A 22,937-nucleotide genomic window follows, 5' to 3' on the forward strand; every position below is an offset into this window, starting at 1 on the left:
ATGGTATGAGAGTGAGTTGCCTAAGGGGAAGAGAGCTATGTCATGCAAGTGGATCTTCACCATCAAATATTTACCTAATGGGAAGATTGATAGGCGTAAGACAAGGCTGGTAGGAAGAGGTTTCACACAAACCTATGGAGAGGATTACATTGATACTTTTGCACCTGTTGCAAAGCTATATACCATTAGGATTGTGCTATCAGTTGCAACCAACTTTGGGTGTCATCTTTGGCAAATAGATGTGAAGAATGCTTTCCTCCAAGAAGAGCTAGAAGATGAAGTCTATATGCTACCACCTCCGGGTCTTGAAGGAACGGTGAAGCCAGGAAATGTTCTTAGACTGAAGAAAGCCATCTATAGATTGAAACAATCACATGGAGCATGGTACAATAAGCTAAGCATAACACTGAATGGTAGAGGCTTCAGAAAATCTGAGCTTGATCACACTCTCTTTACTCTCAATACTTCATCAGGTATCATTGTTTTGCTTGTGTATGTGGATGACCTCATCATAACAGGCAGTGATAAGGAAGGAATCCGAGCCACCAAGGAGTTTCTGAAATCAGTATTTGATATAAAGAATATGGGAGAGATGAAGTACTTTCTTGGGATTGAGCTGTGCAGATCCAAGGAAGGGTTGTTTATCACTCAAAGGAAGTATGCATTGGATCTTTTGAAGGATGCTGGTGCGTATGGAGGAAGAACAGCCAAGATGCCCATGGAGGATGGGTACAAGGTTCCCCGTGAGGGGTAGATTGAAGACAGTAAGATGTTCCATGATCTAAAGCTGTATAGGAAGCTTGTGGGGAAGCTGATATACTTGACCATCACTAGGCCAGACATTTGTTTTGCTGTGAATCAAGTGAGTCAGCATATGCAAGCTCCAAAAGAGCATCACTTGCGAATGATGGAGAGGGTTCTCATGTACCTGAATGGAATTCAAGGGCTTGAAATATGGATGGGCTGCAATCAAAGAACTGAAGTTGTGGGTTATTGTGATGTTGATTGGGATGGTGATAGAGCAGACAGAAGGTCTACAACAGGCTACTGCACTTTCATTGGAGGAAACATGGTTACTTGGAAGAGTAAGAAGCAGAAGGTTGTATCATGATCTAGTGCTGAAGCTGAGTATAGAGCTATGCTAAAGCTTACCAACGAGTTGGTATGGATCAAAGGGATTCTTAGGCACTTGGAGATTGAGCAAGCAACACCAATGACTATGCATTGTGACAATCAGGCAGCTATTCACATTGCTACAAACTCAGTGTTTCATGAGAGGACGAAGCACATTGAAGTAGATTGCCACAAGGTGAGGCAGATGATAGTCTTGGGAGTGATCTTGCCATATTATACAAGAAGTGAAGATTAGTTGGCAGATGTGTTCACCAAGGCAGCAAGACAAAAGACTATGGAGTCCATTCACATCAGATTAGGACTGATAGATCTTGGGAAAAGAAGGAGCTGATCCCTTAAGTCATGAGGTCTTTACTCTTTTTTCCTCATCAAGGTTTTGTCCCAATGGGTTTTTCTTGGTGAAGTTTTTAATGAGGAAGATCTCATGGCTATCCAAGCTTAGACTTTCACAAAGCTAAGCTTGAGGGGAAGTGTTGAGAAGAGATCAATATATAGGAAGAGAAAGACATGAGGAGTTGAGTATGATAAAGAGGTCGTAGTAATACTAGTTATATGAGTAACTTACAAAGGGTAAACCAAAGTTACCCTAGTAATACTAGTATACTAGTTATACTAGTTACCCGGGTAACTTTGGAAGAAGAAGAAAAGCCCTATTCTCTTAGCTAAGGCATCCGTCCGTTGCAAGGGAAGAGGAGGCTTGTGTGACAGGTTGGAGAAGAGCTGGATAAAGCAAAAGGAGCTTTATGCATAAGGAAGAAGCTCATTGGATAGTTTAAATTAATGCAAACATTATCTCTTGTAATAGTACCACTTTATGAAACCCTCATCCTAGTGTTACCTCCTCATATATATTGTAAACTCTAATCAGGTTAATAATAAAGAAGTATGAGATTATCTCTCTAGACTCTCTCTCTTGTTCATGATGATTCTTAAATACTCTTAAACATGATTACTACATAATCTCTCTACAAATCTCCCAGTAACCTTCTCTAATCTACTTTTAATCTCTCAATACCTACTATATTCTCTAAATCATAATGCATACATTGGAATGGAAAGGAAGGTGTGAATAAATGAGTTACTCGGTGAATCAGCTCTATACAAGTCTCCCTCGCATGAGCCTCTATACGATTCAGTGTAGATCGAGAACTGGCTAGCTGCAGACATTCAATCACTCACAATAACATCATGAATCAATCAATATAATGAGCACATTCATTATCACGCATAGAATTGACACCAAGAAACCTAGAACTCTAGGACCTAATTTGTCTGCACCAACGAGTTTTCTGTAGAGGGACCAAACCGAGCTCCATTCCACAGCTCCTATGTGACAGCCCGCCATGTGGCCCGTTGGCACATACCCATCATTGTTCACACTGTGGTCCCATAGTCACTTATGCCTATAGACTTAGCATGACTATCCTACTGGCACCTTCTTTCCACCTTTAATATCACGTCTTCCACAACATCGTTCATCTCACCCTTCTCATTCACCACCCATTTTTGGTGTTTCACACAAAAATTTTGTTCAATTCTCATTCTTATTCCTTGAACACATTCTCAGATGCCACCCGTTCTTGGTTCATACGCAAACATCACAAATTCAGTTCAAAATCAATCAATCACAATTTTCCAATTCAATCTATTTATCTAGCAACCTAAAAATGAAATTCATTATCACAATCATATCAAACAATCAATCAAAAGATATAATCAATCTCTTTTATTAACACAAGGACAGCTCATTGTCTTTTAACTATATGAGCGTTTCTTGCAACATGGATAATGCATCTAACAATTTAGAAACACCATTATGATCTATCAACGTAACAACAATCAAACTAATCAATGTGGTCGGACAAAAACAAGATTTATTTTTAATTTCTATCAACGTTAGTTTTGTTAATTAGTTTTTGTCTTTTAAACCATTATAACTATTACAAATAATGTTTTTTTTTATCTTTTTAATATATTCAATTTTGTTTTGGTTTTCCATAACTCCTGTTGATAAATATTTAAAATCAAGATATGTATTTTATATTTAATTTTTATTGGGTTTTCACTTTAAATTTTCTTTTATATTTTTTTTATCAAACTTTTTAATAATTAAACATAATTATGTTTGTAAAATTTACCAAAGATAACAAAAAAATAATTAAGCTGTAGAAAAGAATAACTAAAATGTGGAAAATTTAAAAAATTAGAAATGCCGTAATACATATTATGTTAGTTAAAATATTTTGTATGAAATTCACTTTATTATAAAAAAAATTAAACACAAAAAATTAAACTAATTATTAAAAACACTTTACTTCTTATTATAAAGAGAAAAAGACTAGGATAACACCAAACCAAGTTTCTGTTCCCAAACTAGCACTCAAGGCTCAAAGTCACAAAAATAGATTTCATTAAAGAGGTAAATATACACTTATACCCCTTGGGTTAATTAATCCAAACCTTAGGGTTTAGAGTTAAGGGGTGGGGTTTTGGAAGTAGGGTTTAAAATTTTATAAAATAAAAAATTAAAAATAAAAATTAAAATTTAAAAAACATTTTCAAAAAGTATTTTTGAATTATAAAAACAAAATATGAAAAAAATAAATAAATAAAAAATTCAAAAAAAATTCAAAAAAAAAATTATAAAAAATTTCGAATCTGAAAACATATAATCTGAAAAATTTCGAATCTGAAAACATATAATAAAAAATTTTTTTTTATTTTTTTTATTCTTTTTTTATTTGTTTTTATTTATTTTTGTTTGTTTATTTAATTTTAAACCAAGGGTATTAGAGATATTTTATCATTTAATAAAGAGAGAGTTACATTGGAAGACACGTTCTGTCTTTTCTTTACTCACAAAGACACATTGTATCTTTAACACACTTTATATATAGGGTCCTCCCATTTTGAGACAAAAATACCCTTTCTTGAATCTAACGAGATATCTATTTGTTTTAAAAAAAAAACCAAACATAACTTGGTTTATGGTTGTTTGCAATAAATGAACATTAACTTCACAGACAATCTATTGGTGGATATATGTTTTTGTAGACAAAAATCATGTGGATGTGTTTATGGTGGACAAATTGTTGTGGATAGGCAAATTATGTTAGAGTTTAGATTTATTGTGGATACATTATCGTGGACATCGTATATTGGATTTACGAGCCTAAGTATCATGTACAAAATATTGGACAAATTGATATGGAAAAATGTTCTCCCAACACAATGTGCCTCTAAAGGTAATTGGTAACATAGAATGTGTCTTAGGGGGTAAAATTTTCATGATTTTGATTATTTTGTTTCTTAAGTGCAGATGGCTGAGATGTGTTTGGTGATATGTAGAGAATGAGTCTGTGGTTCTGGGGGTAAATGGAAGTTCGTTGTGGACAAAAAAGATGCATGGACGGGAGATGTGTGGATGAGAGATGCGTGGACGGGAGACGCATGGACATGCGATGCGTGGACGGGAGACGCGTGGAGCCACTTATACCACCACTGTAACTACCCTCACGTCTTACACCACAGCCTCCACTGCGGTATCCATCGCTTCCTCCAGCGTATCCACCACCACTGTATCCACCACCATCTCCTCCACTTGAGTAGCCACCTCCACCAACCACCACCATTGTATCCACACTCACGCCTTCCACCATCACCTCCATAATCACCACCGCCTCCATTTCGGTATCCATCACAACCTCCATCGTTTCTACGGGACTAAGTTTCGTTCATAGGAGAGATTGAGATCGAATAAAGATCGAGATTTTGAGATTGAGAAATAGAGATTGAGATTTCAAGATCGAGATAAAAAGATCGAGAAAAGGCAAAAGTGAAAAAGAGTATTAGTGACAATTTCAGATGGAGAAGGTTAGGTTCAATCTCTCTAACCTCTCAAGTCTGAGTTCAACATCTGGATCTAGAAAATGTCAGGAGAGAAAGGATTTTCACGTTTTGTATAAAGTGAAGAGATAAGGGTTGGTTATTAGTTAGGGAAAAAAAATATTGTATTTTAAAAAAAAAAAAGTAAAAAAGGAGATCAGTTTGGTTAGTTAGAAGAAAAGGTAACGAGAGACATTATCTCTGTTAGCTTAGATGGAGGTTATCCTGGTAAATTTACAATGAAAAAGTGTGCTAAAGATTCAATGTGTCTTTTAGTGAAGAAACTCAAATTGTGTTTCCAAACATGAATTTTTCTTTAATGAATGTTATTTTTGTGACTTTCTCCTTTAGTGTCATTTTTGAGACAAAAATTCAAATTGTGCTATTATTGACAATTGCCCTATTATAAATATTAAGCTTATTTTTAATACATTGACATATTATAATATTCTAAGACAAATTATAATATAATTTTATTTACAGCATAACTATTTTAAAAAATTTATTGCTATTTATTTTTAATTTTGAAATGATATTATCATATAATTTAATAATGTGAAATTGTTAATTTTGTAAATAATTTATTAAAACACATTTTCCAATTGATACGTTTGTCAATGAAAATGCAAATTTGCGATTTTATGTTTTCTTCTTCGTTTCGTAATTTTTATTAGTTAGCAAAATAATCACATTTAAAAGGATTCTGTAAGGTTACCAATCAGAACCTTAAACCGAATTTAAAGGAAAAAAACACGTAAATAAAAACCAAACTGAAAGCCAGCTAGAGATTAGGCTGTGAGTTCCAACGCCCACGATGCAAAAATGATAGCTACTAGAGCTTGCGACTTCTCTTCACCTCTCTCCTCCGCCTCTCCTTCCGGAGCCTTCGTCACCGTCACCATCCCGAACTTCAACTTCTTCTCTCCCTCCCTAAACCCCAACATCATCCGCCACCGCAGCAGCTCCTCGCGTCGCTTACTCCGCCGTCTCTCCTTCAGTCGAAACGAAACTCAATCCTTTCCACTGCCATTCGCTGCTAATTCCGCTTCTCACCGTAGCAGAACTTTCGTCGAACACGTTGCAGGCACTAAAGAATCACCACACCAAACCATCGAAGTCTACGATTTCGGAGATTTAGAGTCTGCTAGGAACGATTTGAGGAACGTCGCGACTCGTAGAGTCGAGACTGATGTGGAAGTGAGAGAGATAGAAGACTTGCCGGAAGAGTGGCGCCGCTCCAAGCTCGCCTGGCTGTGTAAAGAAGTTCCGTCGCATAAAGCCGTGACGCTTGTGAGGCTCTTGAATGCTCAGAAGAAATGGGTTCGTCAAGAAGACGCTACTTACATCTGTGTCCATTGCACACGGATTCGCGAGAACGAAACAGGATTCAGAGTAATAATAATAAAAATAAAGAAAAAACAACCTTTTTCAGACAATACATCAGTTTGCAGTTTGTTTTGTCTGATTCTATGGTGAAAGTTTTTTTTTTTATCTTTTTAGGTGTATAGATGGATGACGCAGCAGAACTGGTACCGGTTTGATTTCGGTTTAGCCACAAAGCTAGCTGACTTCTTAGGGAAAGAGAGGAAGTTCACGAAATGTCGAGAGGTGTTTGATGATATTATGAATCAAGGACGTGTTCCAAGCGAATCCACGTTTCACATTCTTGTAGTTGCTTATCTAAGTAGCTCAGAGGAAGGTTGTTTCGAAGAAGCCTGTAGCGTTTACAATAGAATGATTCAACTTGGAGGTTACAGACCGCGTCTTAGTCTGCATAACTCTTTGTTTAGAGCTTTGGTTAGCAAACAGGGAGGGCCTTCGAGTGATGACGTTAGGCAAGCTGAGTTTATCTTCCATAACGTTGTGACGACTGGGCTTGAGGTGCAGAAAGATATCTATAGCGGGCTAATCTGGCTGCATAGTTGTCAAGACGAAGTTGACATAGAGAGGATAAACTATCTAAGAGAAGAGATGAGGAAGGCCGGTTTTGAGGAGAGTAAAGAAGTAGTGGTTTCGTTACTCAGAGCGTATGCTAAGGAAGGAGGAGTGGAAGAAGTTGAGAGGACATGGCTTGAATTGCTTGGTTTGGATTGCGGTATACCTTCTCAAGCGTTTGTGTACAAAATTGAAGCTTATGCAAAAGTAAGCGATTTTGCGAGAGCTTTGGGGATATTTAGGGAGATGGAGAAGCAGTTAGGTGGTGCAACGGTTTCTGGATACCACAAGATCATTGAAGTTGTATGTAAAGTACATCAAGTGGAACTTGCGGAATCTCTCTTAGAAGAGTTTGTAGAAACTGGGAAGAAGCAGCTTCTACCTTCATATATAGAGATAGTCAAAATGTACTTTGATTTGGGTTCACATGAGAAACTGGAGAAGGCTTTTGTTGAGTGCTTGGAGAAATGTCAACCTAACCAGACTATATATAACATATACTTGGATTCATTGGTTAATACAGGTAACCTTGAGAGGGCAGGGGACGTTTTTGATGAAATGAAAAACAATGGGACAATCAATGTGAATGCTAGATCCTGCAACACCGTTTTGAAAGGATACTTGGATTCTGGAAATCATGTGAAGGCAAAGAAGATATATGAGCTGATGAGTTTGAAGAAGTACGAAGTCGAGTCACCGCTTATGGAAAAGCTTGATTACATCCTTAGCTTGGTGAGAAAAGAAGTGAAGAAACCGTTGAGCATGAAGCTAAGCAAAGAACAGCGCGAGGTATTGGTGGGTTTGCTGTTAGGTGGTTTGCGAGTGGAATCAGACAGAGAGAGGAAGAGTCACAAGATCATGTTTGAATTCAGAGAGAAGTCTCAAGCTCATCTGATATTGAGACAACACATACATGATCAGTTCCGTGAGTGGTTGCCTCATTCGGAGGAGGAGGATATACCATTAGAATTCTCCTCCATTTCTCATTCATGCTTTGGGTTTTACGCTGATAATTTCTGGCCAAATGGTCGACCTGAGATTCCAAAACTGATTCATCGGTGGCTCTCGCCTGAGTCACTGGCTTATTGGTATATGTACAGTGGATATAGAACATCATCAGGAGACGTTATCTTGAGGTTGAAGGGAAGTGTAGAAGGTGTTGAGAAGGTTGTGAAGGCTCTGAGAGCTAAATCTATGGAATGTCGGGTTAAGAAGAAAGGAAACGTTTTCTGGATTGGGCTTCAGGGAACAAACTCGGTTTTGTTCTGGAAGCTAATAGAGCCTCACGTCTTAGAAGACATGAAAGATTATCTAAGACCCGCTTATGAGGCAATCGACACCGATGGGGACTAAGAACAAATCATAAACTTTTGACACTAGCTTTGATCACAATGATTGATTTAGAAGAAGCACTTGTTAGATGAAATTCAGCAATGTTTATTTGAACTTCTTTTGGTTTGATAACATTAGTTGAATTGCTCCTTTACGCCAAATATAGGAGGGGACTTGGTATCTATAAGATTTTTGGACATAGGAGCTGTTCGGCTATCCATCTAACATCTCCATCCATCTGCTCTATTTATGTGATCCATCTTGATTTTAGGAGCTGTTCGTTTTTCCATCTAGATAAGCCATCCAGATGAGTCATCTGGATGAGATGAATTTTATGTTTGTTTCTTTATTTCTATTTCCATCCAGATAAGTTTACTAAACAAATTACAAATATACACTTGCTTTGATTTAATCATATGTTTTATATTAATTTTAACTATACTAACTTTTATTATTTAGTATAAATATATTTACACTGAAATTATTTTAAAATTAGCATTTCACATTTTTTATTTAAATTTGTATTAAAATTTAACTACTACTATAACTTTTCATAAAACTCAAAATAGAAACTCAAATTTAAATATACTTCTAATCAACTCAAAGTGCAAACTCAAATTTTATAAAACTAAAATTTTAAAGTTGAAAGCAATGGTAAGAGTACGGTTGGGCATAATATCCATACCCGAAGTATTTACCCGAACCGACCTGAGAAATAGGGTACCCGACCCGATCGGATCCTGCGTACATATCCGAATGGGACCATTTTTTAAAAATCCGAAAAACCAAAACCAAACCCAACCTTTACCGAAAACCGAATGAGTATCCAAACATATAAATACATATAAATTATTATATTAAAATATATTTCTAGTAGTATTAATACCTAAAATTAAAATTATTAATCAAACATATTAGTTATTCTAGGTATTTATGGATAAAAATAGAAGTTTTGGATAAAATTACTCAAATAACATTATGTATATGGTTACTTTAAGACAAAAATAATAATTAGTTCGAGCTATATAAATTGAATATTTTCGGGTTTTAAGTTATATTAGATAAGTTTGAGTAATTTGGATATAAAATACCTGAATCGAATCGAGTAGTTTGGTTCTTCGGATAAAACCCGAACCCACCCGGATCCGACTCAAACCCGAACCCACCCGGATCCGACTCAAACCCGACCCAGTTTTTTGTAATACCTGAATGGGACCATTTTTCAAAATCTGAAAAACCGATACCTGAATATCCATATCAGAAGGGGTACCCGAATTTCCAGGCTTAGGTAAGAGCATCATGTACTCAACTTTTATAAAACTAAAATTTAGAAGATGAAAGCAATGGTAATATTTTGGCGAGAAAACGTGTTTTGTGATTTTGGTGGGAAAACGCGTTTTGCAGTTTTGGCGGGAACCGCAATTTTATGATTTTGGCGGGAAAACGTGTTTTTGTGATTTTGGCGGAAAATGCGTTCTTGCGGTTTTGGCAGGAAACCGTTTTTACGATTTTAGCGGAAAATGTGCTTTTGCGAGTTTGGCGAGAAAACGCGTTTTTACGATTTTGGTAGGAAAATACGCTTTTGCGGTTTTGGCGGGAAAACACGTTTTGTGATTTAGGTGGGAAAATGCGTTTTTGGCGAAAACCCGCATTTTTACGGTTTTGGCAGGAAAACACGCTTTTGCAGTTTTGGCGGGAAACCGCATTTTTCCGGTTTGGCGAAAAATTGTGTTTTGTAGTTTTTGCGGAAAAATGTATTTTGTAGTTTTGGTGGAAAAATGTTTTTTTATAGGTTTTTTCGTTTTTCATGAGTGATAAAATGATAATAGGTTTGAGTTTGTAATTTGTTAATTACATTGATGTATAATAAACATCATACCATTTTGACAAACTCATCTTCATCCAGATGATCCAATTTGGTTCAGCCAGTGATTTTCAAAATTAAGCCTAAAATTTTAAAACTCATCCAGATGAGCCATCCACATGACTTGTATTTTTAATGCGTAAACGAACAAAACTCTCATCTTCATTCAGATGGCTCATCTGGATGGAAAAACGAACAGCCCCATAGAAGTAAAATTTGTACTAAATATAAGTGGGATAGATAGATAATAAAATTTGAAGATTTGACATTTAAACGATTAGTTTTCTTCCTATTGTACTAAATATAAGTGGGATCTAAATAACGATCTAAATAACAACGAATCTAAATAACTATGTTTGGTGAAATCAAGTACCTGTTCGTCGATTAGAAGCATCTCAAAGCTAATAAGCGTCTTCTTTAGAGGGTTCCAAGCCTCCCAGAAATGAATCAAGCAGAAACGAAGCTGGGTCTCGTGGGGCTCCGGTGAGACATCTCGGAAGAACTTGACTTTTTCTTCATCATCGGAGGTGATAGGGGATTTTCCATTCGGTTTCATCGCCATGGATTGAGGTTAGAGAAGTTTTAGGGTTTGATTTTCACTCAAGAGTGAAAATCAGTATATAAAGTAGCAGGAAAAGAATAAACGGAAACGAAATCATAAAGAAGAAATTGATGGATCGAGATGTAGTGGAGTATTGATTATGGAGATGTGGATCGATAGAAGTGAAACGATGGAGAACAAACTGTGAAGACGAAGAGTTAGAGGCGGAGATCCTCGTGTTCACCGTCTAGGGTTGCTTTCTTTTGTTTAATTGTAGCGCTAGGATAGCAAAGCCCAGTGTTAACCAATGAAGCCCAGCGGAAGCCCATACGAAAATCAATAGTTTAGTTTAGTAAATCTAACGTGTATTAATTAAATGTTTTGATTGGCCAAACATATATGTCAACATGGACATGCTAGATTCCTTCTATATTTGCCTTTTAGTATAGGTTAGATTATGAAAACCCATTAAATCACTATAATAAATGTAGCTGTTTTGTAATTTTCAATAAATTATAACCAATAATAAATCATTAAAGTCAATTAATTTTTTTGAAAATCACAATTTTTCATAGAAAATTAAAAAAATATTTTTTTGAAACAATTTTATTTTTCTAAAACATCTAACTTAATGAAACGGAGGGAGCATGTTTTACTTCAAATTGATTTTATTAAATGTTGCAGTATTTTATTCAACTTGATGATTTAGTTTAATTCGGTCTAGAGTGTTTTATAGTCTATTAGTTCCCATAACTTGTTCACGGGTGGTGCGTAAATGTTCTTCAGTGTTTATATCGACGGTCATTCTTTTAAATTTTAAAATTAAGGAAATATATATATATATATATCATATCTCAACTCCACTACTCCAGTGTTTGTTTACGAAATGTATTTTTAAATCATCTTTCTCTTCATCTATTTTCTTAAAATTGTTTGTAAATTAATTGCAGTTTTTAATTCAATTCTCTCTTTTCTACATACTAACCAATACATATCATGTAAACCATATCATATTTTCTAATCACTAAAATTATATAATATTTCACTTAATCTTGTTTTGTAGTATGATATCAATTTAAATTATAAGTTCAAAATATCTAATGAAATCACAATACTAAAAGCCACATATAGTGAGCAGGGAGCTTGCCACGTCACTTAAAATAATCAACCAATAAGAATATTTCATTTTTTTTGGGCTTAAATTTACGTTTGGGCTGTGTGTATGTGTTTGGGCTTTGTTTTCATTTAACCTAAAAACCTAAAACTAAGACCCATACCTAAATCTAAGACGCAGAGATGCCGAGACTTTTCTCCTCCGCCACTTCATCTTCTCTCTTCTCCTCTACGTCTTCTCCCAAACCAATTTGAGTCTGTTTTCTTCAAGAGTGAAGGTAAAATTTTCTTCAAGAGCTTTTGCTGAGGGTTTCAATTGAATCACTTCAACTTTTTTATCTCTTGGGTTTCAATCGAATCACACTCATTGATCTCTGATTCATTAAGAAGCTGATTGAGGATATAGATGAGTACGACGGTGACGACCCTCTCTTCCCATGGATAAAGTGAGTTCATTTTTTTATCTATTCTTGATTATAAAAAAGTCTTCTTGATCCTGAGATTTGAGGTTTCTCTCCAGGTGTGTTAAATGGGTGCAGGAGGCGTTTCCTCCGGGTGGAGAGTGCTCGGGTCTGTTGGTGATATACGAGCAGTGCGTGAGAAGTTCTGGCACTCGGACCGGTACAAGGATGATCTTCGTTACCTCAAAGTCTGGTTGGAAATGTAATGTTTTTTTTAGCTCTTCCTTGAAATATCTTCTTTTGTATTGGAAGTGTAGTTTACTAAAGGGAAGTGGTTTATCCTTTTGAAGGCGGAGCATTGCGCTGATGCGGAAGTGATTTATAAGTTTTTGGAGGTTAATGATATTGGGAGGACGCATGGTTTTTACTACATAGATTATGGGTTGCACATGGAGTATAAGGGTAAGGTGAAGACTGCTAATGAGATCTTCAATCTCGGAATCTCTAGGTGAGTTTTCTTCGTTTTGGGTCCTTGGCTTTTGTCACGTGATTTGATTAATAAAGTGTGAAACTCTGTGCAGGAATGCAAAGCCTGTGGAGAAGTTGAATGATGCTTACAAGAAGTTTATGGTGAGAAACTATGAGAAGGACCACAACAGTTGATGATATAAGAAGTTTCTTCTGTATGTTTATCTATGCTTAAGGTTTTTTTTTCCACATGATGATTTAATGTTTTTTACCTATTACAGGAGCCAAAGGAGAATGACTTACCATCAAGAAGCTTTGGGACTGTATTGTCTAGGGGAGATAATAATAGTGAGACACAGTAGTAATTAATTACTTTGGAAGTTTTATTAATATATTCTGTTACGTTCTCTTATATGACAATGTGTTGTATAGATACAGGAAGACAAGCTTTAGGACCACAAGCAAAGAGAACAAATCTGAATCAGTAAGCAGTTTCATCATTATGTATTTCTTGCTTTAAACATATATATAAACTTCATCAAAACTCTAAATTATTGAGCAACTCTCTCTCTGATTTTTGTAGCTCATCCAAGGCACCTTTGGCTGTGTACAAGGATACTATAACGGGGGATCAAACAGAGTCGGACAAGTCAAAACCAGAGTTTGGTTCTTGGCTTATGCTTGGAGGCAGAGCAGAGAAGAACACAGAAAACAATGCCTTACCTGGAAAATGGGCAGCATTCAAGGTCTTGCTTCTGCTCTAACTGCGAAAACTAAGCTAAACTTATCTCTGTAAACTGTTCACTTACCTGCATATATGTATTTTCACAGGTTCCTCAGAAACCCATTGTGAGAACTGCTGCTTCCTCTTTTGAGGTTTTTGTCGATGAAGAAGAATGTACAGAGTAAGTTACACAATTTGTTTTTGTTTCCATAACAAGACATCGATGTTTCATTATTAACGTTTGATTATGAAACAGCAGTGAGGGAGTAGAGAAAAGGAAGAAGATTGAAACCATCTCACCATCATCATCAAACGTTTTGCCACTTAATGATGGCCGTGAGATAAAGAAGTAAGTATAAAATCCCTTCTTGATTCACCCAAACAATTATCACATGACTTGAGTATCTAACATTAATGTTTCCTTTATAAAAACTGTAGAGAAACAGAGCTTACTTTAGGTGTTCGTTCACTCACATTGAGTTTATTTTTCATTTGTAATCGTTTATCTCTACTTCTTGAGCTGTCTTATGATGATCTTTGGGTCATGTTGTTGTTGTTGTTCAGGTGCAACGCATCGTAGAGGATCCTTCCGTACTGGTGGCTACATATGAAGGGACGCATAACCACTTAGGTCCAACGCTTCTGAAGGGAATGTTACAAGACAAGTTGGATCAAGCACTGTGACTTTGGATATGGTTTATGGTGGGCATAGATTAGCTGTGGAGAAGAATGAAAGTGGCTGCTATATCTGGGAGGTTGATGGAGCAGTCTAGAACATGAAGCTTTCATTGAATGTTTTTGTTTTGGTCTTCATCCACAGAAATTAGGATGGCATTTTCTACTCTTTCGAATTGTAGAGGTTACGTGAGAAAAAATGAAAACTTAAGTGTATATAAATATTACATGAAAAATCATTAGCATTCAAGGAAATTTAAATGTCATTTGTTTTAAATGTTAGAAGAAAGTTGATTCAATTGGAGCAATTAAGGGAAAATATTCATGAAAATATGGTATATGTATGCTATGATATTCACTTGGAACCAAGACATCCTTAATAAACATGCTACAATAGTTAGGGTGAAATTTGGTGTTATATAGTCAAACTCTTTGAAAAATTTAATACCATAACATTCTGAAAAAATATTTTTATAATGGAAGCATCACAGTATTTTATATTTTAAATTAAATGGATATCTTTAATAAATTCAAAACAGTTTTTTCATCAAAAATCTAAGAAATAATAAATTTATATTCCTTATATTTTCTGATAAGAATTTACTTTATAAATAAATATAAAATCGGTGATAAACGTCTTCATCATCTACATCTATATGTATGCTAAATCATTATAATGTAAATATGATTATAAAAATAAAATATATAAATATAAAATAAACAAAAGAAATAATTGTATTCAATAACAAAAATACAATCAATATTATTCTATATATACTAATGTATAATAAAATTATTGTAAGGATTATATTTTATAAGTTAACCAGTAATATTTATTTCAAAACAAATCTATTCAATTATTCTAATAACATGGTTAGCGTTATTTTCATATATAATAATACATATAAGATTCTAACAAACATGTATATTTATATCCTTTCTCAAAAAAAAACATGAATCTTACACTATTAAAAGGAGAATATGAAGTCGTCTTAAGCTGTCCACGTCAGCGAAAAAATTCGCAACCAATCATTTGTCCATGTCATCATGGATGTTAAGTTGTTGGACCGCGAATATGTGCTGTGTAATAGGTCCTTTAGCTTTAATGACCCATTTGTTTTGCCATATTCTTACTCCAACCTAATTTTGTTACGACGCCTACAGAAGACATTCCAGAACTCACTGTCTTTCTATCTCTTCCGTATAACGCCTGCGACGGCTATAGTGACGAATTAAAGCTACTTAATTACTCCTCTAGAAAAATCGGCGTCTAACTTTCAACATTCCTCCTCTTACTCAATCATAACGATGCTTCCTCAAGCCAAAAATCTATTGCTCGGATCCTCAAATCCATTCCTAGCTTTATGGCAAATCAAACGGCAATTCACCACCACCCAAATTTATTCTCCACTTTTCTTCAGTAAGGTTTCATCAGGACCTGGAGATTTCTAGTTGCTTTTTAAGCTAATCTATTTATGGAAAGCTCGCAATAATTCCAAAGGAGACATCATTCTCGGTCTTGAGATGTTGATGACTGATGAAGAGGTATGTGTCCATATTTCAATATTATGCTTCCGATTTCATACACGTCTCTGATTTTTTTCTAACAGAGAGAATATGTTAACAAGATTTTATCCTGAAACTCAACACCTAAGAATTTTTAACGTTAAGAAATAATTTTTAAGATTAGTTAAATAAGTGACCATCTCTGAATATGTTAATGGTTCTCAATATCCTTTTATGTAGTAACTAAATACAGAATTGTTCATATTAAAATCTACTACATATTTCACATTTTTATAACAAATAATTATTTACAAAATAATAAATACCAGAAAGTTTAATATTGAAAATAAATTATGGCTTCAAAACTTAAAGAATTGCTGAATCATTTTATTGGTTATCAAAATTTACACATTTAAGTATTCAAAATTATTACACATTTCTAAAATTATATATTTATATGAAATAAAAGTTATTTACTTATACTTCAGAAAATAATTCAAAATCAATCAGATGATATATAAGAAAATATATTATATACATAAGATGATATAATTTTTTTATTTTATTAAATGTAGAGTATTTTAAATTTTAAGAAAGATTTAAACATGGTTACGAAAATATTAATAAAGACATTTAATATGGTAACATAAATTAATGATATTTCAAACAAAAAAAATATATCGAAACAAAAAATGATAAAATATTAAAACAAAACTTAAATTTTTTTAAAAAATCTAAGGGTTTAATGTTTATAGACAAATAAACCGTGCGTAGCGCGGTAAAATCTCTAGTATTTATATAATAGCCAAGAAAAGCCGTGGCTTTGAAGCTCAAATACCATCGGATTTTAATTAATGTCAGTGACCTCCACGGACCATTTGGTGCAAACCGACAATTGGTGTCGCGAGAGGAGGAGGAGATATGAAGTAGAAACGAGGGTAGACATGTCTTCTTGCTTCCTCTTTATTTTTTAAAAAATAATTAATTTCCTCCAGCGAAGAAGAGAAGACAAAGAGAGAAAAGCTGGCCGCTCGGGTCCCAGATCGGAACCGACAACACTCGCCACTAAACAATCAATCAGTGAATCAGATCTGGGTTTTAGGGTTTGAATCACTCGTGCGCGCTTCTCAGAATGAACAGGAGGAGAGGGTTGGATTTCCGGAGGGCGGGAGGGCGGAGGAAGATCTCGAACGTCGTGTGGTGGGTCCTCTCGGCGATTGTAATCACCCTCTTCATCCTCATTCTCTCCAAAGCTACTCAAATCGAACCAAGACCCTCCATTCCCGAGGTGGTTCTTTATTCCCTCTCTCTCTCTCTCCTTCTTCTTACTTTTTAGTCTGTTTAATTTTAGAACCTTTCTTTCTTTCTTGTTACCACCAACCAGCGGCGTTACCGTCACGAGAAGCTCGTAGAAGGCATGAACATGACCGAAGAGATGCTGAGCCCTACCTCCTTCGCTCGCCAAGTTAACGACCAGATTGCTCTCGCTAAAGCCTTTGTCGTCATCGCCAAAGAAAGCAAAAACCTCCAGTTCGCTTGGGACCTCAGCGCTCAGATCCGCAACTCTCAGCTCCTTCTCTCCACCGCCGCTGCTTCCCGACGCCCCTTGACCGTTCTCGACTCCGAGCCCACTATCCGCGACATGGCTGTCTTGCTTTACCAAGCCCAGCAGCTTCACTACGACAGCGCCACTATGATCATGCGGCTCAAGGCTACTATTCAGTCTTTGGAAGCGCAGATGAGCTCCGTCACCGACAAGAGCGCCAAGTACGCTCAGATTGCTGCTGAGGAAGTCCCCAAGAGTCTTTACTGCCTCGGTGTTCGTCTCACTACTGACTGGTTTCAGAACTCTGAGCTGCAGGGGAACCTCGCCGAGAGAAGCTACGCTGTGGCCTCTAAGCTCACGGATAACAGTCTGTATCATTTCTGTGTGTTCTCTGATAACATTGTTGCTACTTCCGTCGTGGTTAACTCCACTGCTCTCAACTCCAAGGCCCCTGAGAAAGTCGTCTTTCATCTCGTCACTAACGAGATCAACTACGCGGCCATGAAGTCATGGTTTGCTATGAACATGGACAACCTCAGAGGAGTCACTGTTGAGGTTCAGAAGTTTGAGGATTTCAGATGGCTCAATGCTTCTTATGTCCCCGTCCTCAAGCAGCTCCAAGACTCTGATACGCAGAGCTACTATTTCTCTGGACACAACGACGATGGACGCACACCCATCAAGTTCAGAAACCCCAAGTATCTCTCAATGCTCAACCATCTCAGGTTTTACATCCCTGAAGTGTTCCCTGCGCTGAAGAAGATGGTCTTTCTTGATGATGACGTTGTAGTGCAGAAGGATCTTTCGGCTCTCTTTTCGATCGATTTGAATAGAAACGTGAACGGGGCCGTTGAGACGTGCATGGAGACGTTCCACCGGTACCACAAGTACTTGAACTATTCCCATCCTCTGATTCGCTCCCACTTTGATCCAGATGCGTGCGGGTGGGCCTTTGGGATGAACGTCTTTGATTTAGTTGAGTGGAGGAAGAGAAACGTGACGGGAATATACCACTACTGGCAAGAAAAGAACGTGGACCGGACCTTGTGGAAACTTGGGACACTGCCTCCAGGGCTTCTGACATTCTACGGGTTAACAGAGGCTCTAGAGCCGTCGTGGCATGTCCTGGGATTGGGATACGCCAATGTGGATGCTCGTGTGATAGACAAGGGAGCTGTTCTTCACTTCAACGGGAACTTAAAGCCGTGGTTGAAGATCGGGATGGAGAAGTACAAACCTGTGTGGGAGAAGTACGTTGATTACAGTCACCCTTTTATGCAACAATGCAATTTTCATTGATATCTTTAAGAGTTTTGTACTACTTCTTCTAGACAGCCATATATCTTCCACATTTGGTTACAGAGACACTTGGCAGTGTTTTGTATGCTCAGACTCCAATCACTTACTATACCACTATGCTCTTTTAATCCACCTTCTTCGAGCTCTATTGTTGAACTTGAAACACTAGTGGTGGTGCAATAATGAACTCTTTGTTTTGATTATTGTAGATTGTATAATGAAGAAATACATAACATTCTTTCAGTATCTTTCGTTTTAGTTTTGACAATGTCTACGCAATTCCTGTGCCTTTTTCTAGAGGTCGCTGCTCCTAACCTTTGCACACATTCCTAGTCTCAACTTCAAGCTGAATATGCGCTAGTCTTCGTTCCATATTCAATTGGATCTGGATCAGGCCAAAGCTAATAACAAGACTACTTGTTATACTCTAAAGAATGGATGGTCTCTAAAGCTAATAACAAGACTACTTGTTGTACTCTAAAGCTAATAAAAACTGTTCTGAAATCACCCTCATAATTTTCAAAGGGGGCAAGGGGGTATTAACATGTGGAATAACTGCGAAGCCGTTTAAATAGTAACATAAATTTTTATTCATGTATATATTAAAATGTTTGTTATTACTTATTCCGTTTCTAAATAAGTGTCACTTTAATATTTTACTAGGAGATTAAAGAAGTTTTTACATTTTACTAGTATATTCATATCTAATGTATGATTAATTAAATAAGAATGATTTAAATAAAAACTATTGGTTATTCAAAAGGATATAACTATATTTAATGTACAAAATTATATTAGAATTGTAGAATGACACACTTATTTTGAAAGAAAATAAAAAATCTAAAATAACACTTATTATGAAACATAAAGAGTATGAACTGGTGGTGCAGTTGTTCGAAATTTAAGGATAATTTTAATCATGACACCAAATTTGATGTTAAAATTACATCAAAATTAACATTTTTGTATTAAACTTAAAGTTTTATTTCCAACCACAATACCAAAATTCTACACTAAAAACAATATAATCTATTATTAAATATTATATTGATTAATCAAAGAATGAGAAAACATTTACAAGAATCTATGTAAGCTGGATTATGAATTTTATGATCTAAGCAAGCTAAAGAGAGTAAGATTTTGCGAAAACTTTAGCAAAATAGTTCTTTTAGCTGGATAGACCTCAACCATCGTCGTAGTAATCCCTCCAGCTTATGCGTACCAAAGTAACTGAGCGAAGTGATATGATTTCAAATAGTTTTATCAATACTGTGTATCATCAATGTTGTCCCTAAACAAGTTAGTTGATGTCTTCTTTCCTTCCATATATGAAGTCTGCTAATGTGTTGCAGTTTAACAGACTTCTAACTCGTAATCCTAAATTTATCTTACATTCCAGAATACTTGTAAATAAGTCTGTCAATGCATAATTTGTTGGCAGATTTCTTAAATAATCTTCTAGCCTAAACTTTAAAATTGATTATTTTAACTAGATATAAATAGACACGTTATTAAACATAAGATCAATTTATAAAATGTTTAATATATAAAAAACAAACACTTATATGTCAAATTATAATTCAAAAAACATTTAAGATTCTAAAATATAACTTTAAAACTAACAACATTATAATAGAATGACCTTTTGACCCTGTTCGAAAACGCGGGTGAACTGCCGCTTACGCGTCCGGATAAAACCTCTATGGATCCTCACCGTGGCGAATTGGACCGGTGCAGTAAGCCAGTAACATATGACAAAAAGAAAATAAAACTACGAATATTTCTTAACATATGTTACCAAACCCAAAACCATGTACAATCATGACTTACAATCTATATTTACTTATCTATGTGGAAAACAATTCAATTTTATTAAATTTAAATTTACATGATTTATAAGTGTTTATAAGTACATGATTTCTATTTATTTTCCTTAATAGTTTTACAAAATTTAACTTATCCTACTATATAAAAGGGACTAAATCCCTCCTTTCTAAGCCGTGCCACATGGGCAAAATATTGTGAACCAACCAAGATGCCATGTCTTCCGGACTAGGCTTGTGTTAAAAAATAAGCTATTTTCAGAGCCCATTCGACCTATCTCGAAGCCCATTCCCGAGCCACTCTCTCATAAGCATAATCCCGTGTTGTAAACATCCCGTGTTAAATTTTTTAAAACACTCATATCTTAGAAATAGTTTAGAAAATATCTTTATATAAATGTATTTTTTCTTGAATAATATTTAATTATAATTTTTTGTATCTTTTTAACTTTTATAATAAATATATTGTTTTCAGATAGCAACAAAATATATATAAGAATTATCTTATTTTTAAAATTTTTGATAATTTTATTATATTATTTTAGAATCAATTATTTAATATTCATATAACATATAAATTTTATATGATTAAAATAATATTCATTTTTAATTATATATAAATTCATCAAGGGTATTGTTTTAATTAACACATTAGCGAATCAGTTAGAAATTAATAATAAATCAATAACCTATCTAAAAGTCTAAAACCTAATAAAATATGACAAATAAGAAAAACTAACTAAATTTTAATATAAAATAGAAATTTAATATTACTAAAATAAAATTCATTTTTAATATATATATTATATTAATTAAGGGTATTTTTAAATTAATAAATTAGTGACTTAGCTAAAAATAAATAATAAATCAATGATTTAGCTAAAACCTAATAAAAACATGACAAGTAAGCAAATTTACTAAAATTATGGATAATATAAAATATGATTGATTCTTTAATACAAAATTAAAATAAGAGTTTTGTTAAATAAAACATAAGTTTGTCGTATCGGTGTTACAAAAAAAACAATCATTAATAGTGTCGTAGGTTTGTAGCAAGAGCCGATATACACGCACCAAATCACCACTGCAAGCGGAAGCTGAAGGTTTTCTATGGGCAATGCAAGTGATACTGAAGTTTGGACACAAAGAGATGGTCTTTCAATCGACTGTGAACAACTGGTTATACTCATTCAAAAGGAGGAAGATTGGCCTGCGTTGGAATCGGAGCTTGACGAAATACAGGCTGTATCCAAAGAATTTTCTGAACTTTCTATTACTCATATTTTAGATCTTTAAAATTCCGTACGAATAACCTAGCAAAAGGTGTCAGATCACGCGCATCTCAATCAGCTTTTGTAAACTTTTTTGCACCAAGTTGGCTAGCCCCACAAGCTAGCATGAGGATGCCAAAAAAAGAGAATAAAGTTGAAAGTGAAACTAAATATCCCAATGAACAAATTTATCAGAAGTCCATATTTATATGGATGTCTATATGGGACAAACAATTTTTTTTAGAAAATTATAGAATATAGTCACGAAAATCAATCGTAAAATATATAATTTAAAAACCATTTAAACAAACCATCAAAATTTTTAATATTACACCGAATAAGAATATAAAGACCAACTATATTCTCTTCATGTATAATGTGTTGTGGTAAGATTCAAAAAAATTAACTTACTTTACAGTAAGGGAAAATTAGATTTTTAATTCCAAATTTACAGTAAAAAACATAACATTTTATAAAATATAAACAATTGACATAATAGTACAAAAATATGAAAAAAAAATCAAAATACTATCCGCGCTACGCGCGGACAAGGACCTAGTATTTTTAATAAGAATAGATTTGTAATCATATTCAAGTTTTGGGTCATTGCAAATACATTATTGTGAATACAATTACAAACCAGACTAAGATGTTTTAATGACTTTTCCTAACTGAATAGTTGAAGTAACCAGATTTATCTGGTGTAAACCAAATTTATTTGATTGCACTCAAATTTATCTAATATCGATTCAAATAAAATACTTGTTTATTTTTCTCTAAACTTCAAAACTGAAAGGTACTCAATAACTGAACCAAATTGTATAAGATGTTTTTCTTGGTTTTAGTAAAATTTTGAAAATTCAAATTGTTTTAAAGATAAATAAAAACAATGGTCCTGAAGAAAAAACCAAGAATTAAAAAAAAATCCATTTCTCAAAAAAAAAACCAAGAATTAGGTTGAAAAGATATCAACTAAGAAAACCCAAATAGGAAAATAAAATAAAACCAAATATAAATTGTCTAGTGGCCATAGTTGGCAATCACCTACTATCCATTGTTACGGACTTATGGTATATGAATGGACTAATCTATTAATAATAATAATTAGGTGATAATCCAAATCCTGCACAGGGTAAAACTTAAATTTATACAATTCCAATAGTTATTTTGGTTAAATTAATCATGAATGTTCCTTGTGTCTCTAGGTGTAATAGAAAGTCAAAAAGTGTTTCTTAGTGTAATCAACTCAAATTTTTTTCTTGCTTAAAGCATGTATAAATCTTGAATGGCAAATTACATATTTTTTTTTGTCCTTCTGTTGTCCATTTTTTTAATTACATAAAAATATTGAGACTAATAATACTGTGATATTTTTAATGTGATATAGACGTAGAAGGTGTGTTCACTTATCTTTCTAAGA

General features: G+C 34.6%; 3 protein-coding genes across 7 annotated transcripts; all 3 read left to right on the forward strand.

Annotated features, from left to right (window-relative positions):
- The first annotated feature begins 5,785 nt into the window (after positions 1–5,785).
- LOC103844343 (pentatricopeptide repeat-containing protein At2g15820, chloroplastic) lies at positions 5,786–8,559 on the forward strand. Its single transcript, XM_009121142.3, has 2 exons — positions 5,786–6,411; positions 6,520–8,559. The coding sequence occupies exons 1-2, from the start codon at positions 5,842–5,844 to the stop codon at positions 8,305–8,307; spliced, it is 2,358 nt and encodes a 785-aa protein (XP_009119390.1). The 5' UTR covers positions 5,786–5,841; the 3' UTR covers positions 8,308–8,559.
- Positions 8,560–12,187: 3,628 nt separating this feature from the next.
- On the forward strand, positions 12,188–16,218 carry LOC103844344 (mitotic spindle checkpoint protein BUBR1). 5 transcript variants are annotated; one of them, XM_018655482.2, is made up of 10 exons: positions 12,188–12,250; positions 12,325–12,467; positions 12,556–12,713; positions 12,787–12,835; positions 12,955–13,021; positions 13,106–13,157; positions 13,257–13,419; positions 13,505–13,578; positions 13,654–13,746; positions 13,962–16,218. In XM_018655482.2, the coding sequence occupies exons 3-10, from the start codon at positions 12,655–12,657 to the stop codon at positions 13,975–13,977; spliced, it is 573 nt and encodes a 190-aa protein (XP_018510998.2). In that variant the 5' UTR covers positions 12,188–12,250; positions 12,325–12,467; positions 12,556–12,654; the 3' UTR covers positions 13,978–16,218. The 5 variants fall into 5 exon arrangements, 3 of the variants coding, with proteins under 3 accessions (XP_018510998.2, XP_033132017.1, XP_033132018.1); XM_033276126.1 differs by having other exon boundaries at positions 12,325–12,713; XM_033276127.1 differs by having other exon boundaries at positions 12,325–12,713; positions 13,657–13,746.
- Positions 16,219–16,453: 235 nt separating this feature from the next.
- On the forward strand, positions 16,454–18,669 carry LOC103844345 (probable galacturonosyltransferase 10). The gene is made up of 2 exons (XM_009121146.3): positions 16,454–16,866; positions 16,963–18,669. Exons 1-2 carry the CDS (start codon positions 16,711–16,713, stop codon positions 18,421–18,423), a joined length of 1,617 nt encoding a protein of 538 aa, XP_009119394.1. The 5' UTR covers positions 16,454–16,710; the 3' UTR covers positions 18,424–18,669.
- The last annotated feature ends 4,268 nt before the right edge of the window (positions 18,670–22,937 follow it).

The sequence above is a fragment of the Brassica rapa genome, chromosome A07, assembly GCF_000309985.2.
Source record: "Brassica rapa cultivar Chiifu-401-42 chromosome A07, CAAS_Brap_v3.01, whole genome shotgun sequence".
Taxonomy (NCBI): domain Eukaryota; kingdom Viridiplantae; phylum Streptophyta; class Magnoliopsida; order Brassicales; family Brassicaceae; genus Brassica; species Brassica rapa.

Bases quoted from the DNA above. Each gene is read 5' to 3' on its own strand.
- LOC103844345 (XM_009121146.3), top strand. From the start codon at position 16,711: ATGAACAGGAGGAGAGGGTTGGATTTCCGGAGGGCGGGAGGGCGGAGG. The intron at 16,867-16,962 runs GTGGTTCTTTAT...ACCACCAACCAG, and splicing joins CAAGACCCTCCATTCCCGAG to CGGCGTTACCGTCACGAGAA.
- LOC103844344 (XM_033276126.1), top strand. From the start codon at position 12,655: ATGGAGTATAAGGGTAAGGTGAAGACTGCTAATGAGATCTTCAATCTC. The intron at 12,714-12,786 runs GTGAGTTTTCTT...AACTCTGTGCAG, and splicing joins TTCAATCTCGGAATCTCTAG to GAATGCAAAGCCTGTGGAGA. The intron at 13,420-13,504 runs GTCTTGCTTCTG...GTATTTTCACAG, and splicing joins GAAAATGGGCAGCATTCAAG to GTTCCTCAGAAACCCATTGT.
- LOC103844343 (XM_009121142.3), top strand. From the start codon at position 5,842: ATGATAGCTACTAGAGCTTGCGACTTCTCTTCACCTCTCTCCTCCGCC. The intron at 6,412-6,519 runs GTAATAATAATA...TTATCTTTTTAG, and splicing joins AGAACGAAACAGGATTCAGA to GTGTATAGATGGATGACGCA.